Source organism: Capsicum annuum, chromosome 8, assembly GCF_002878395.1.
Source record: "Capsicum annuum cultivar UCD-10X-F1 chromosome 8, UCD10Xv1.1, whole genome shotgun sequence".
NCBI lineage: Eukaryota > Viridiplantae > Streptophyta > Magnoliopsida > Solanales > Solanaceae > Capsicum > Capsicum annuum.
This window is the reverse complement of record NC_061118.1, coordinates 162,017,438-162,028,450: the sequence shown is the minus strand read 5'-3', so window position 1 is coordinate 162,028,450 and position 11,013 is coordinate 162,017,438. Positions and strand designations below refer to the sequence as shown.

General features: G+C 32.5%; 2 protein-coding genes across 2 annotated transcripts; one reads left to right on the top strand and one right to left on the bottom strand.

The window, feature by feature from the left end:
• Positions 1-846: 846 nt before the first annotated feature.
• LOC107879432 (leucine-rich repeat extensin-like protein 5) lies at positions 847-1,482 on the bottom strand. The gene has a single exon (XM_016726470.2). The coding sequence runs from the start codon at positions 1,480-1,482 to the stop codon at positions 847-849; it is 636 nt and encodes a 211-aa protein (XP_016581956.2).
• Positions 1,483-5,801: 4,319 nt separating this feature from the next.
• LOC124886701 (zinc finger BED domain-containing protein RICESLEEPER 2-like) lies at positions 5,802-6,404 on the top strand. The gene has a single exon (XM_047395627.1). It carries the CDS (start codon positions 5,802-5,804, stop codon positions 6,402-6,404), a length of 603 nt encoding a protein of 200 aa, XP_047251583.1.
• The last annotated feature ends 4,609 nt before the right edge of the window (positions 6,405-11,013 follow it).

The following is an 11,013-nucleotide window of genomic DNA, read 5'->3' as shown; positions in this document are numbered from 1 at the left end:
TTTTTGGTGGGGAAAATAACCACTTTCTATTTTTAGCTTTTGGAATTATTTTTTTTAATATTTTTGGAAACCTAGATATTATTTTTATATATATAGTGGTGGATGATAGAGTGGGTTGAAGTGTATTATTAGAAACTTATGGATGAATTTATTAAGTTGGAAGTATTGAGTTAAAGTGAATTATTATAAAGGTTGGGGCTGGAATTGTTAAGTTGGAAAAGTTGGTGGTGAGGTGAAATTAAGTGGGTATTTGGCAAAGGTTTTAAAACTTGTGGGTATTTGACAAAATAGTTTGGATAAAGAGTCTTTTTGACATAAAGACCAGTCACTGTTCTCTATAAAAATACCAGTAGCTGATCAAATAACCAGACAGGTCAGTTGCTAACAGGATTCAGGTATATGTATAAAGACTGTTAATCTTTATGTTGATACTCTAATTTCAAGTTTGCATAATCATTAATTTTGAAGAATAAATGTTATATCAAAACTACTAACATAATGTAAGATGCATGAAAGTAGTTGCAGAAGAACAAAGGCATTATAAGATCGAATATGGTTTGTGAAAACTAATACTAATAAAAGGTAGATGTATAAAACGGATCGCCACTGCCACAGCGCATTATATATAGAATCTTTTGGTGCAATGAAAAATTGTAAAATAACTCACCATAAAATTTATAAAAAAGGGGAGAACACTAATTGTTCAATGCTTTAGTTGATAAATGAATTAATCAACCAGGAAATTAAACCTTTTTTTTATATTAGAACAACCAATGGTTAATATAAAAATGATCATATAGATAGAGAAAAAAAGTAGCAACTACATATAATTTTTACATGAGGACATCACATAGTTCTGCAACCATTTGGAATCTCATGATAGTAGCCATGTTGGTAGCCATAATCACACGGCGGAGGAAAATAGGATGGTGGTGGTTCATGGTGGTGCCCCAACAGAAGAGGTGGTTGTTCACGGCGGTGCCCCATCAGCAGGGGTGGTTGTCCATGATGCCCTAGTAGTGGTGGTTGTTCATGGTGGTGCCCCAGCAGTGGTGGTGATGGTTGTCCATGGTGGTGTCCCGTTAGCATTGGTGGTGGTCTACGACGATGGTATCTCACTGAAGGAGGCTGCAATGCTATGCAACGATGCCGACTATGATCCTCATGATAGTCAACCATAGGATCTCGAAAATTCATCCTATGCATTCTTGAGAACCGGTCCACGTCATCATTCCAGTATCTTTGTGGTGGCGGATGACATGGCCACATTGATGGTGGCAGTGGTGATGGGAATGGATATCCGCGAATATTACAGCATTCATGTTGACATGCTTCCATAACGTGTTCACCATGTGGTGATGATGGCGGCGGTGGTGGTGGTTCCTCTTTTTTATGTGATGGAGGTGCTGGAGGCAGTGCTGGTGGTGGTGGTGGTGGAGGACAAGGCTTGCATCTCCGAGGACGAATCATGTCAAGATCCATAGAAGTATAACTAAATTACAAAGTAGGAATACTACCTAATACTTGCTTGTAATGAAAAGGATGTTGAAGAGGGCGAATGAATATTACACAAGGCTATCCATGAAACTAAACCCTATTATGCATGAAAAATATACAAAATTTGAGAATGGATGTTTTAAACCCTCTTTAATAAGGTACTAAATAATAAGTTTCCTACTTCAGTTTAATTTTTTTTTTTTTCCTGATGACAACTATGAACGAGAGATAAGATCTTGATTTTCTAGATCTTTAGAATGAAGGAGATCATTTCCTTCCTTATAAGGTTACAAAGAAAGTTATACATGGTAAATGCTATATATGATAAGTACAATACATGGTAAATGCAATTAAAGCATATTCTAGGCTAATTAATATACAATCCGCCCATTAATCAATCAAATATTATTAGAACTATATCTATGGTAAGTAAAGATTGTAATGATGTCCATTAATTAATTAACAAGAGAAGAAAGGGAAAATACTCCACACATAACATAAGTAGAGGCGGTACTAGGTCTGATTTTCTACTCAGGCACGTCTTAATGGCGTGAGTTGATAATAAACAATATGTAAGACAAATTCACAACGAACTTTATCAAGAAAATCAGACCCTATATGAAACAATAGCTACGTAGTGCTTTGTTTACTGGAGGAACAAATCAGGAGCTAAGGTGTTTGGTTATGAGTTCGATCAAAATCAGTAGCTATAATTCAAACTATGTTTTTAAAAACAAATTTGTACAAGTAATTAAATTAGGACCATTGACTTAAAAAATGTTGGAATTCAAGACCAATAAACTTCAAATCATTTAAGGGTCGTTTGGTGCACAGTATAATATGAGATATTTTAAGATTAAGTTTGGTATGAAATCTGTACTATGTTTGTCGCTGGTGAAAAGATTAAGCCAGCTATAATATTAATAATATAACAGTCATGTCTACCTGTCTAAACAAATCAATTTTGCAGAAACACCTTTGCATATATTTGCTGCCTAAATTACATGATGCAGCATTAACTACGTATTACACATGTTAACAAAGAAAGCAAAAAGTCTTGCATTTTTTTCCATCACAAATTAATCATTGCTATTTGTGATACTCCCTTTCATTCCTTTTTAGTTGGCATTTTTCATTTTTCGAGAGTTAATTTGATTAATTTTTAAAGTTAAATTAGATTAGATTTATTCAATAGTATTTTAAAATTTAAATTTTAATATTTATAAACTATGTGAAAAATTCTATAAAATATAATTTTTATTTTTTTAATATAATTAAAAAGTACATCTTAAAATGTTAGTCATATGCTCGATTTAAAAAAAAGGAAACTATGGTAGGTAAAAAGTAACTAAGGAGTATTGTCACTTGTATTTTTGTGCAGCTAAACTCTAATTAGTAATCCCAGTTTCTTGTTTGGTTTGTTTTACAAAGACTAGCCGGTTGTTGTAAATTTGGTAACAATTTAATGAGAAATTTTTAGAGCTAAACAAATATTAGGACATGTTTAAAAGACTATAAGTTTTGAAAAACTTATAATTAAAGATAAATATTATGACATGTTAAAAACTTTAAATATCAAAAGACACTTATAGTCTGACTAGGCAAGAGTTTTAAAAAATAATAAAAGAAATTTTTTAAATCTTGTGTCATGTATAACATTAAAATATTTGTTGAATCTTGTGGTCTTTGTTAAATTTAAACATGTCAGGTACTCAAATATAATATTAAAATTAAAAACCTACCAAATATAGAGATACATTCTTTTTTTAAACTTGACTAAATGAAAGTAATTTCATTCTTAAAACTCCATGCTCAATCATGCTCACATAAATTAAAACTCAGGAAGTACAAAAGTAGTAAATTGCGTTTGCTATACGTACAGAGCAAAAGAAATTCTAACCTGTTGACAGGATAGGGAAAGGGAAATACACCACAAGTTCTCTTTAGTTGGAGCTTCCTTAAATGTGACTTATAGATCACCAATTTGAGCCAAGAAATTGATCATTAATATTTGCATTAGGATAAGCCGCTATACATCAATCCTTTCTCCAATTCAATGTGAATGCATGAAACTTTCTGCATTGAACTTTTCTATGTTTTTTTTAGAGCCGTCAGTATGGGTCAGGCCCGTTGTACCGGCCCGGCTAGGCCCGGCTTGTAATTTGACAGGGGCGCCTGAGACGGACTTTAATTTTTGCAGCCCATTTAAAAACAAGACTTTTTAGCCCGGACCCGATAAGCCCGTGGCCGTGAGGCTTGAGGAATGTGGGTTGGGCTAACCCGTGGACTGGCCCGTAAGTCAAATAATAAATAATTTAAAAATAAAATAAAGTATTGAAAATAATGAAAGAGTTCAAAGTCCACTAAAAATCTATTTAAGTGATACTAGCTAGGTTTAACTTAAACATCAAAGTGTCGGCTTCTACTCCTCTTTAGACGAGCAAATCTCCAGCTGCGCTTGCTCTTTAGACGTGCAAATCTCCAACATAGTATAGGTAGTGTCCTCATTCTTTTTTATTTTTTTGTTTATTAGTTTTTACGTTGTTACTCCTATTAAATCTCCAACATAGTATGTGCAAATCTCCAACATAGTACGAAATAAATAAAAATAAAAGAAGTTGGCATGATGAATTCTGAACCACCACATATTATATGGTATGCGACAGGAGTGGGAAATTAGTAGCGTAACTTTCCCATATGTGAGGGAGTTAGGGGCGGATCTAGGGTCCCGGGAACCCAGTAACTTTCGTGCGGATCTAGTATTTATATAGAGAAATCTAGTAAATATATAAGAATTACAAGTTGCGAACCCATAAACAAAATGTATTGTTGGTTTAGTGGAGTAGCGGACTTGTAAAAGTTTTATTGACCTCTAGGTTGTGAGTTCAAATCCCTCTAGTTACTATTTGATTTTATTTTTATCTAACATGTGGAACCCACAAACTTTAAATCTTGGATCCGCCTCTAGAGGGAGTACTAGTCACCATTTCAATACTTTTGTATAAGTTGTTCATACAAGCAGAAATCTTTAGCATTGGTTGGATGTTGGTTAGTCTTATTATTGTTCCAACTGAAAAAGTAAGGAAACTGAATAATATATGAACAAAATCCCTGTTGGCTTAGCAGCAATAACTCTAATTTTTCTTGTCATCTAACAAAAGTTTAAGTGGAACTCTGCATTCGTGATCATGAGAAGTCATCTAATATTGGGAGCTTAAGACTTATTCTTGATCAAATGTTTTAAAATAAACTACCACTATATGTGTGTATATATATATTATTTGCTACAGCTTATTTAATATGATTATGAGAAATTACCTACAACTTTACGAGGAGGTATAGAAAAACAATATCCAAGGAAAAATGAAGAGTATATATATAATTTGAATTATTGGTACAATTAATTAATTTTGAAACTATTTATTCCATCATTTATATTTAAAAGAATGATATTACAATACCATGAACAGTAAGATACAATAACTATATCTAAAAAATATCCCAAATTCATTCGATACAAACGACCTCTAAAAAGTTACACTTCTTAAATTATTTATGTAAAAATCAAAGTATGTCATTATTACTTGAGTTGGTCTACTATTGTTTTGATAATCTTCTTAATGTTTATTTTACTACAGGGAGCTTAGGCTATTAATGGATGACTCAAATAATATACGTGAAAATAGTACGGAAGTAATTGAATTGGTAGAACCAAAGCAGAAAAAAGCTAAATCAACAACATTAGATGTATGAAAGTGCTTCACAAATACTGGCAAAGCTGAAGATGGATTGAAAGGGCAAAATGTAATGGGTATAAGATTGCAACTTTTAAAGTTGGTACAACTCCTAAAGGTAAAAATTACGGGACTTCACATTTACGTCGTCATAAAGAGGTATGTCCAATGCTTAAAAATTATGATGTGGGTCTTATGTTCATCAATCAAGAAGGAAAGTTACAGTCTAGAAAAATTAATCAACAAACACAACGTGAAAAGCTTGCTAAAGCTATCATAAAGCATAATTTATCATATTCTTTTGTTGAATACGAAGGAATTAGGGAATGGGTGGATTATATAAATGCATATATTGTGATGCCTTCTAGAAACACGGAAGTTGCAGATGTAAGGAAAGTGTACATTAAAAAGAAGGAGAAACTGAAACAAGAATTGGCTAAAATTTCTAATAGAGTATGTTTGACTTCTGATTATTGGACATCATCTATTTAGGGGGGATATATTTGTTTAACAGCTCAATGTGTTGATGAAAATTGGAAGTTAAATTATAAGATTTTAAATTTTTGTCGTATGTATCCTCCTCACACTGGAGTTGAAATGACTGTTGTGATATATGATTGTTTGAAAGAATGGAACTTAGATAAGAAGGTATTTTGTATCACTTTGGATAATGTCACCTCTAATGATAGCTTGCAAACTATTTTGAAAGGTTATCTTAATTTACAAAATACTTCGCTATGTGATGGTGAGTTCTTCCATGTACGCTGTTGTGCTCATATTTTGAATTTGATTGTTCAAGAGGGTTTAAAGGCAGCCAGTGATTCCTTGTTTGCAATTAGAGAAAGTGTTAAGCATGTTAGAGGATCAGATGGAAGAAAACAAAAATTTGAGCAGTGTGTTAAACAGGTTGAAATTGATATTAATGTTGGTTTACGGTTAGATGTATCAACTAGATGGAATTTGACATATTTAATGCTTGAAAGTGCTTTCCCATATGAAAAGGTTTTTGCTTGTTTACATTTACATGATAGAACTTATGTTTATCGTCCTACACTTGATCAATGGAGAAGGGCTGAAAAAATATGTGAAGTCTTAGAGCCATTTAATGAGATAACAAATTTGCTTTCTGGTTCAGGTTATCCAACTTTCAACTTGTACTTTATGAAAATCTAGAGAATTGAATGCATGCTTAATGAGAAATTGAATAATCAAGATGAAGTTATTAAGGAAATGCCTTCAAAGATGCATAAAATTTTTTAAAAATATTGGAAGCAATATAGTGTGGTACTTGCATTTGGAGCAATTCTTGATCCCCGCATGAAGATGCAGTTTTTAAACTTTTGTTACTCTAAGTTGGATCCTATTTCGGCGGAAGAAAAAGTAAAACTTATAAAGAAGAGATTGTATAAGATTTATGAACAGTGTGCGAGCAAACAAAATGTTGCTAGTGCTTCTTCTACTATTCTGACTACACGAAGTGAAGTTAGAAGTAAATCCAAAAGCTTCAAAGTGTTTAGTGTAAGTAATTTTCATTTTATTAAGAATGAAATTTTTTTTAACTATACCAATTATTATTATTATTATTATTATTATTATTATTATTATTATAATATGCATTAACTATTGTTGTGTTTAATATTCATAGAAATTTAAAGCATTTGAGAATGAACCTACTTCTAGCGATGGGAAGTCGGAATTGAATCTTTATTTAGAGGAACCAACGCTTGATCTTGAAAATTTTTAAGATATGGATGTTATTATGTATTGGAAGGACCACTCTAAGAAATATCTTGATCTTTCAATGATGGCTCGTGATGTACTTAGTATTCCTATCATTACTGTAGCATCAGAATCATCATTCAGTATTGGAGGACGCGATCTCACCAAATATAGAAGCTGCATCCATCATGAAAATGTTCAAACACTTGTTATCACTCAAAATTGGTTGCACGGTTTCTCTCAAATTGGTAATAGTTTTTGCATACATGTAAATATTATTAGTTATTAAATTTTATTATTTCTTAATGTTTAATTAATTAATATGTATATAAATTGTAGATGAAAATGAACACTACTAGAAAACATTAAATTTTCGATGGCCAATGTAGTCGGAAAATATGCTATTTTCGACTACTTTCTGACTACTTAATGGTAGTCGGAATATAGCTTGTTGGAAAAACATTTCTGACTACAGTAGTCGGAAAGTTCTGACTACTTTAGTCGGAAAGTTCCGACTACTTTAGTCGGAAATGTAGTCGGATATTTAATAAATATTTATTTAATAATTTTAAATATTCCGACTACTGTAGTCAAAACTTTAATAAATAATTATTTAATAATTTTAAATATTCCGACTACTGTAGTCGAAAATTAAATAAATAAATATTTAATAACTATAATTGTTACGACTACTGTAGTCGAAAATTTAATAAATAATTATTTAATAGTTTTAATTATTCCAACTACTATAGTCGAAAATGTAAGAAATAATTATTTAATGTTTATAATTATTCCGACCACAGTAGTCGAAAAATCAATAAATAATTATAATTATTCCGACCACTGTAGTAGGAAAATTAATAAATAATTATTATTTAAAAATTATTATTATTAATAAATAATTATTTAATAATTATTATATTGCATTAGCTTACACTGCTTTCAGATTATAAACAACATAACTAATGTATTTTTCACAATAGGATCAAACACTACAAAAAATTGTAAATACAACCACTTAAAACATTCAAAACAAACATTAAATCAAATAGTTTAAACATCTAAATGTCATAACCAAAAACAAGAACAATAACTACAATCTAATTATCATCAGATGCATTATCTTCCTCGTCATGAAATACTTGCGGCATGTGCTTCTTAACCAATTCCTCAAATTTAGCAAATTTAGCAAACTTAGCATCGTTAGCTGCACATTTCTGCGTCAATTCCACAATTTGCTTTTTCATCTCTTCCATTTCTTCCATAGTTTGCAAAGTAGAAGAGGAACTGGGAAACAACGAAGGACCACATTGGAGAACCCCTATCCCGTAGGTTCTGCCTTTCTTTGGACCACCTACCGTAGTTGTCCACATATTATTCAGCTCTGTAGGTGATGGTTCGACCATGGTATCATCCTCTGAAGTAGGTTGGGTTTGACGCCATCTTTTATGCTTTTTCGAAATTTTTTGAAATTCTTCTTGAAAGAAAAATTATTTGCCAGTATGTAAACAAGCAAAGTTGACTAATAACAAAACAATGTATGTAAAAGTTATTATCTTACATATGCATTCTTAGCATGCGTTTCGACCCACTCTCCTCTTGTACCGTCCTTGTTTTTCTTTCTATGCGTCTCTTCGTAGACATCAATAAAATGGGGCTCTTTTCCCCCATTTTTATATTCCTGCAAAATTTTAGAAAAAAGATAATGCAAGTATGAAGACAAGTCCGGGCAGCATAGACCAAAACATCTTAAGACTAATACAAATAGATCATGGAGACCATGATTCGATATACTCAAATCCAACAGAAGTAGTAGTTTAGGTGGATTTTTTTCAATTCTTTTCAGTTAGTTAGTTTCATAACAATCATAACGTTAAATAGGATATTCAAGAGGCAAGGTATATATTCAACAGGCAAGGTATATATTCAAGAGGATAAAAGCCCATTCTTTGTTATAATACCAGTAGTACTAGTAGTATTTAATGTTCTTTCATTAAGGATTATTCACCTTATTGTATCTTTTTGTTTCTATTTGAGTTTCCTATATTAGACTTTCTTGATCTTACAACTTTTCACATTTGTCAATATGATATCCTGGGTCATGTCCTCAGTCAGCTGTAACTGCTCCATGTCATGATTAATCACTTTCCTCCAGTATTTCTTCGGTCTACCTCTACCCCGCTTGAAACTGTCCAAGGCCAACCTCTCACACCTACGAACCGGGACATCCATGCCTCTCCTCAATAAGGGAAGGAAGATAAAATTCTAAGCACATTTGCTATCAATATGCGGAAAAAAATCATAGTGTATTGGAGGAGTTACTATGAACTTAGCTCAATATTTATGGGGAATATATCAAAATACGGTTGCACTAGTGGCTATCAATTGTACAATCTAGTGCACTTTTCTGCTATTATCCCACTCGTGATTTTTATTCTCAATTAAGTGGATCATGATTATGTTTTCTTTCATTACAGGTGTTTTGGGCTCTCGTGTGTGACATCAGTGTGTATCTCGCCTTTAAATTCAGGGGTAGGTTCATGAAAAATTTCTTTTTAACTTCTCTGTGCAATTGGTTTATGATGTGGCATATCACAGTTTTCGTTCTACCCTTTTGTATGCTTATCAAGCCACAACTCACAATCAGTCAGGAGCAGTTTTAGAGGGAGTAACTGAGGACTTTCATCCCCATAATTTTCAAAATCATATTTTAACTCTTCCCTCTTCTGTTTTCTATATGAAAATGTTGGTTGTGTGTTTCTTCCTCGAAATAGAAACAAGCTTTCTCAAATATCTTAATGGAAGCATGGTTTATTAGGCGTTTAAACAACTACCGAACCATGATATTACTTTGCTTTGTTTTCCTCCTTATACACACAGGAAATTTACCGTTCAACAACCAACTGCTTTACTACAAGTCAAGAAACCTAGCATAGAGTTACTTGTCAATTTCGACAATAAGGAAGCATGCTCAATCATTTTACCATACATATTCTGTTTCAGTGTAAAGTGCCTTTACAAAAGTCTTGCTTGTAGATTTAAAGTGTAACTCAAAAGTGTATTTTCTTATCCTCGAATATTCCCCCAGCCCAAAAATTGGAAATACACTAAAGGTGAGATGAATCGAGGGAAAAAATGATTCGCTTTTTGCACCAATGCAAATCAGGGGATTGTGGATTTGGAATCACGGTGGAACCGACTCGAGTAGAATCATTATGAATCTTTTGGCCCTGTTGTACAAAAATGTAACTAATACTGCTATGGATTTTGAGAGTTCCTCATATTTGTAGGTGTTCTTAGGTAGCTAGAACAAGGTAAACTGATAACAGTCAGGCATGACTTTAGTGTTGTACTCTAGTAAACAAGAAGTTTAGATAAGGGGCCATTACAGAGCTTCACTTGCAGAATAGAATTATTGTATATTGATTTCAGATATCCTCTTTATTAATGTTATGTATTGCACTTTTCCTCTCTGTGATTCAATTCGATTTTAAGGTCAAACATCACACTTCTACATTATGGTACAAAATTTCCAAAATTTTGGCAGCTGTTTCTACAGCAAATGACAAGATTTTCCAGAAAAAGAAAATAAATTCAAAGGCATAGCCTATAGACGTCTACTCCCTCTGTCCATATTGCTGATCTTTCCTGCTATATCTCAATGTAGTAGCTTTTTAAGTATGGTTTACTTTTATTCTGAAGCTACCCTTTACGTATCGGGCTTAGATGTAAAACATAATAATATGGGATGGATGTACTAATCAGTTAATACCTCAATAGAAGAAAAATAAAGAGGGTATTCGTTATTGATGTATGCGTACAATGCAAATGCCTAATTCTCACTTTACTAATTAAAGAGTTCAATATGAACAACAACAAGAGCAACAAGATGTCAACAATGCTAGTGAATCGAAATAGTCCACACACGGCTTCACTAGACTTCAAGATGAACAACAACAAGAAGATAACAACAATAGTGAATCGAAAGAGGCCCATACGGCTTCACTATGTCACGGTATAGAACAGTGAACTAAATCGAACAAATCAGAAATTTAAGCTAATA